This window comes from Frieseomelitta varia, unplaced genomic scaffold, assembly GCF_011392965.1.
Source record: "Frieseomelitta varia isolate USP_RPSP 00005682 unplaced genomic scaffold, Fvar_1.2 scaffold_867, whole genome shotgun sequence".
Classification (NCBI taxonomy): domain Eukaryota; kingdom Metazoa; phylum Arthropoda; class Insecta; order Hymenoptera; family Apidae; genus Frieseomelitta; species Frieseomelitta varia.
Genome location: NW_025110664.1, coordinates 104,328 through 111,118, shown reverse-complemented (window position 1 = coordinate 111,118; position 6,791 = coordinate 104,328). Strand labels below are relative to the sequence as shown.

The 6,791-nt window shown below is 45.4% G+C and overlaps 1 protein-coding gene across 1 annotated transcript in view; it reads left to right on the top strand.

Annotated features, from left to right (window-relative positions):
- The first annotated feature begins 4,358 nt into the window (after window positions 1–4,358).
- LOC122536701 (homeobox protein goosecoid-like) overlaps window positions 4,359–6,791 on the top strand; it is a 6,444-nt gene continuing 4,011 nt past the window's right edge. Inside the window, exon 1 of the mRNA XM_043669275.1 lies at window positions 4,359–5,403. Within this exon, the coding sequence (XP_043525210.1) occupies window positions 4,917–5,403 (487 nt within the window). The 5' untranslated portion in view covers window positions 4,359–4,916. The remainder of the gene's footprint in view (window positions 5,404–6,791) is intronic.

Genomic DNA, 6,791 nt, shown 5'->3' with positions numbered 1-6,791 from the left:
AGTCATAATTGTTCTAGGGATTTTTTCTGATTAACTGTGTGTATGATCATAAATTTTTGATATCTGGCCATTCATTTTTTGACGAATGATCGTGATTTTGGCTCGATAGAAATGAGAATTACTTGTACGTTCCTGAATATTATTATGAACTAATAGAAAGAACGTAGAAAGAAGAATCCTTTGTTGTTAGAACGAATGAAGCAGAAGGATTTTATTTCAACAAACTCAGTAACAAGAAGAGCAAAAAATATACGAAAATATCCACCTAGTTGCATTATACACCACCGTTAGAATAATAACAAAAGAAAAATATAAAGATTTATTACCCTACATCTCACCAATTTACCAGAAATATTTTAAACTACTCAAGGCTCAAAGTCACATTTCCAAAAGATGAAAAGAAAATCAGAAATGATAAAAATTAAATTACTTAGAAACAAAATTATAAAATGTGAATCGATAGATTTGATTTAAATTTTCTTTTGTAATAAAATTCGTTGTTTTTTTTTATTGTCGTAAGTTAGTTTTAAGACGTTCAGTTAATTTTGAAACTGATTGTAAGTCATTTCAGGCTTCAAAAATCACATTTTCTTACAAGCTACACACAAAATTTCACAGTCATAATAAATTCTTATCCTACAAGACCAGATGTATCTTGAAATATTTTGTTTCACAGTGTGAAAATATTTTTTAATTTATTCAAACGCAAACCTTTAAAAATTTCTCGAAACGAGAAATACATGACGTAGCCCACTTTCATAACCATTAGCACATGTAAAAGCAGAAGAATTAAATAGAGTTGCTAGTCAGATGAACGCGAGAACAACACTTCAATATTTCGAAATTGCATAGAGGCAATTCCTATATCTTTTTGCGTTCTTAAATTTCCCACAAAACACGTAAACGCCCGCGGTGATCTCCACCATTGAAGCGAAACCAAAGGTAAATCCTCCCGCTTCGAAATTCCTCGCATCGGGAGCTCGAAACGTTAAGAAACAGGAACGATCCACGCGGCGTTCGATTCCCAGAAAATCTGGTCTCTTCGAAAAGAATCGATAATCCGGCAGGAAGGATAATCCTGATTCGCATAGGCAAGCATCAGCCATTGGTCCGCGCGGACCTCGTACGTCGTTCGAATCACGTTCTAAATTCGACAAATCCAACATGTCCGCGCCGTCGAGGCCAACCCTGCGTGGCGCATTTGTCAGCCCATCGTTAAGAGGCAATTTTATTTAAAATTCATACGAACAAGTTTTCCTCCTTCGAGAATGAACGAGAGAGAGACAGAAAGAAAAAGAAGAAGCAGCTTTTAGCCATTCTCAGTTTCTCACCTTCGCCATCTTTCTACGACCGGGAAAAATCAAAGTCAGAGGAACTGGTATCACGAAATCACTTTTCTAAGCCATTGGTAGTTGTTTAGTTTGCATACGAATGCCGGCCGCGGCTCATCGAGTTAGATGAATCGAAACTGGCACACCGGTGTGTCTATTCGCCACGGTGCTAATGAAATTCACGACTCCGATCGAACAAAGGGATCGTCTTCACCGGAGCAGAGCTGATCGTGCACGCTGAAAATTTCACAGAGCGTGCATCTCTTCCAGATATGTACATACGTAAACCGGTGGGTACATGATGACGTACCAGGGCCATGGGATTCCACGTCCTACGGGATCGGGGCCCTGTACGATTAACGTACGGATTAGGATTAAGGTTGGCACAGATTTCGCTGCGGATTGAAGTGTGCACGCACACGGTATTCTATTTACTTACCTACCGATAGGGGGGGGGAAACGAAGAGGTGGCCGAAGGGGGATTCTCGACAATGTCGGGGTACGTGCGCGAACCTATGGAGAACCTTTTCACGCTCGGTTCTCCACGTATCGCGTCACGATCCTCCCCACCGTGTCCCTGCTGGCAACAATAACGACGACAGTCAATGCACATTACAACGGTTTTATGTTATTAATACGGACGCATTGGGCGGGATTTGAATAATTGAACAGATCTGCCGGATCAACGATCTGCTGGAGGGAGAGACACTATGCCTATGGTTTCTAATATAGTACATTACGTCTTTAAGGGATGTACAACGTACGTGGTTGACGTACACACTCCTTTTCGTCAGTCGTTCAAAATTCTATGGTGGTTCGTTGGTATTTGTTGAAACGAAAGGGCCAAGCGTGACGGAAGGAACGATACTTGGCCGCCGATCGACGGTTTCATCAAGATTTGATTTCGAATTATTTCCAATGTTTTTTCAATGTTTCCACTTTTTTATTTCATTTTATCTCCCGCGAGCGAGATTTTAAATATTACAAAATCCCATTGAACAGTTTGGAGTAACGGGTAATTCTATACCGTTCCGAATATCTACCAAATATCCCAATATCGGTGTTTTAACGCGTGTAAGTACCGATGATCAACGATACCTACACTTCCTGATTAGTCGAATTAGATACATCCGTTTACTTTTTTCCACGAGTAAATCCCCCGTACGACAGAGCGAATTCCCAGAGATTTACACAGGTTTCAACATCGCGTTCCGTTCCAAATGTATTACGTTAATTCGAGGTTCACGTGTTTCGTTGTTTATGGCGCGGCATCGAATTCCCGTTTGATAATTCGAGAGCTCGGTGTAATCCACACGTCAAAATCATAATATCCTCAAATCTGAACAATAGGTATTATGAAAAAAAATTGTTTCGGTTGTGCAACAGTGTAGAACGGAACTTGGTCGGTCGGTGCTTGCCAGTTTCAATCTGCGAATCAATCAAGCACGCGCGCACGCTTTCGAGGAAATCTGCGATTTCATCCGATGCAATGCAGACGATTCTGGTGTATCGTGAACACGATACACGATACACGCCGGTTATATATAATGCGTTATACACAACGTAGATTAAAAATGTTTCGCTTATTTTCGTGTTTGCCATTTTTTTAATTTGCCAAACGATTTCGTTTCGTTGCCACTTCTCTTAGAACAGAGACTGCTAACGTTCAACAAAGTGGTGTCCTACGCGATGTCGATCAATCAAGCACAAAAATTGGAATACGCGATCGAATGCGTGATCTCGCGAAAATCGCTACGAGACATGTGTAAATACTCGTACGAGTACGATGTACGAAATGAAAGTTCGTTGATCCCCGTTAAATTCATCCTGTTCAAGGGAATATCGCGAACGGTGAAGTGGTACGAAACGTACGAGCAATAATCCCCCTCCCCCTCCTCCTTCGCCGCTCCTCTCTGCGTGGCTACGAATCGCAGCGACGACGAGAAGAGCGGAAACATGAAATTATTTTCAAAAACAATAGTGGAGCGAGTTCGATCGCCACGGAGGGACCCTCTCCCCCCCCCCCCAACCCCGGATGTTCGAATCCAAACACTTCCGCAAGCATGATTAATTCGTGAATACGATTCGCAGTGTAAACTCGGAAAGCTCTGTAATACGCGAGACACTGCAATAGTCGTGATTATCCGTTATAAATACGTTTCTTCCACCATTTCCACCGGTGTGTGCATCGAGCGTCTACTCTCTTTTCCTCACCCCGCGGTGCACGTCGAAGCCGGTCGACGCGCGTCGACGAGGGGCGGGAGGGGGGAGGAAGGGGGGGGGGTGAGAGAGAGTTGAAAGGGCATTCTGCCGGGCCGTCCGACGTTTCCTCCCCCACTTTTTCAACAACCACCCCTCAAAACCATCGTGCTTGTCGTCGCGGAGATCGCACCTCCGCCAGCATCCTCCGGGGAAACCATCGTTCCCCGATGCCGCGCACGGGGTTTCTCTCCATCTCCGTTCTTTCTCTGTCCAGCTTGCCTGCGCGAGCCTCCCCCGTTCATCCCTCTGTATCTCCACGACATCGCCGCCGCCGCGTAGGGGATGTCGAGCAGTCGGACGGGGTGGTGGAAAAGTGGATGGAGCTAGGGTGAGCCACGCCCCTGCTCCAGTGTCGGCAAAACTTCGCTCGGATATATTCCGAGGGTGTCTCTGTCCCTCTGTCACTAACACGGGGGTGGCTACCCGTTAACCGTAGATGCCGGCGAATCTAAGCGCGCACCACCACCACCACCACCACCACCACCACCACCACCCCCTCTGCCTCCTTCCTTCCCTCCCTCCCTCCCTCCCACCCCCCGGGAGATCAACGCGTACACGAAAGTTGGACCAGTCGCCGGATATCTTTTATCATCGGTTGTCAGTCGGTGCACATCTGGGCTTCTCCACGCGCGTCCGATTCATCTCGCGTCCTCGTGGCTCCCCGTCGCCGGCAGGACGTCCCGTTCTCATCGCGTCTCTGCACATTCCAACCGATCTCGGACTTCCTTCCTTCCAAAGTTTCAATGCCGAGTCTCATTCTCCCATCCCCTCGCCAACGAACGACAAAGTGACCGATCTGACTTTTGGCAGAGCGGGCAACGAATTCGCCTTGAAACGGTGGGGAGAATTCGAAGATCCAAGTGGACGGTACACCGAGAGAGAGAGAGAGAGAGGAAACAGTGCGTTTGGTGATTCGTTGTGATGAGACAGAAACGGATCTCGGAAGGATCTTGTAACATCAAAGACTCAGATGTCTCTGATCGGTACGGCCGATTTTTAACCGGTGCTCCTGTCATGTGATTTTTCGTACGTACTCGTAAATAACGAACGCTTGGCCATGAAGGCGCTGCGCAAGACGAATTAAACGAAATCTCTTTTGTACCATTTGCGAGCCTACGTACTAAAATAAAGAGTCAATGTGTACGTACGAAGCGCATCCTAACGAAGAATGCTCTCGCCTCGATTTTAACGACGCTCGTCCACGCGGTCGACGCCTTCGCGATTTTGATACCCGTTCTTGAACCGATCTTCGAGTCGACCTGTCAGGGATTCAAGCAACGAGTGAAAGAATTGCAATTTACCACGATAAGACTCTCTTGTAACATGGTGGAGAGCACCTATGCGAGTGATTCGCCTAGATCGCGTTCTCCGATGACGGAGCCGTCGAGCCCCCTTCAAGATGGTCCCGGAATATCCGGCTACGGTCACCGATATCTCTACAGCTACTCGCCGGAAAGTTTGCAGCACAAGCTGAAGAACGACGAGCAGAACAATGTGACCGTACGGCGACACGACATCGACGGACGCGAGCGAACGTTCTCCAGGAGTCCAGTGAGTTCCGAGGAGATGCGATTCAGACCACGCGAGGTCTCCAAGCCGAGTTCATCGGCGACCATGTCCTCACCCACGTCCGCCTTCACTATCGAGAATATCTTAGCGCCTAGACCAATCGGGAACATGACACCGACCAACGCCAGCGGCCTCGGGTCCATCATTCAAAACCCGGAAGCCGTAGGATCGCCGTCGAGGGCCATGCATCCTCTTCAACAACAGATCCATCATCTCGCGTTCACGTCCGCCGATTTGTTCGGTAAGCTCTTTCGTTAGATCGTCTGCGATTAGTGGAGAATATTTCTTTGTAGAATGACGTTTTGATTATATTTTACGGATGGGAAAATAAATGTGAGAGGTTTTTGAGAATATTATTCGTTTTGTAAGTATACGGTATACAGTATACAGTACACAGTATACAGTGTACAGTATATAGTATATAGTATATAGTATAGTGTACAGTATATAGTATATAGTATAGTGTACAGTATATAGTATATAGTACACAGTATACAGTATATAGTATATAGTATAGAGTATACAGTACATAGCATATAGCATATAGCATATAGTATATAGTATATATAGTGTATGATGAAATTTACGATTCTTCCAAAGCTCTTTTTGTCAATTTAATGTCAGACGAACAAGGAACTTAAAAATATAAAGTTATAACGTTTCAAAGTTATCCAATCTTCAAGATCAATCCAAAAATTAATAATTTTCGCTCGTTTACGAAATACAAGAAGAAACATCCTCGTTACTAATATTTGCCGGATTCGAATTAATTGTTAGGCCCTTGACTGCCGAGTGATTTGCCCGTCTCTCAATTGGAGGAACGTTGACGTTGAAAATTCCACAGTAATCGCGAGGAAACGCGGCAGTACGCGAAGGAGTACGGCGTTAATTCGCAAATAGCTTGCCCCGCGGTCCCGGCATATATTACGTCGGGGTGGAAGGCGTTTCGTAGCGGAAAAATGAAAGAAGGCGTAAATCCTCCGGGCGGGCCGACGCGTCTCTCGCAACGAAAAATTTCCTTTATGCCCCCGAGGGCTTTAAGTATTTCACCACCGCAAGAATCCACGGCCGCAGATTGGGGATGCGCGAGCTGAAATCCGCAATCCGTTTCGATCACGCACGAACGATTTAGCTCCTTGCAATCCCGGTCCCGGAAGATTGAAAAACGAGGAGGAGGAAATATGCCGGTCGGCGCGGGAAAGAGACGGAGAGAAAAACAGAGCGAACCGCGAGCGACGCCGGTTGAAAGCATAAATTCGCCCTTCGCACATTTTTATGCGGAGACGTCGCCTCTAAGCAGCTTTCTTCCAGATTTTAAACCAAAACATCCCTTGGGAGAGGCTGGGGTCTTGCAGAAATTTTTTTTCGTTCCCTCGCCCGCGTGGAATAGGACTCCTGCGAATTTCTGCGACACGCTATTGCGATTTCGCACGCACACATGAAAATGTACTTCATTTAATGCTCTTTAATTTTGGCTGATCTCCCTAATTTTACGGGAATCTTTTTTCCTTTTCGCTCTTTTCTTTCTTTTCTTTCTTCCTTTTTTTCTTTTTTTTTTTTTTTTTTTTTTTTTTTTTTTTTTTTCGCGTACAAGGCACATAGCTCTCGTTCGAACACTGAAAACTATTC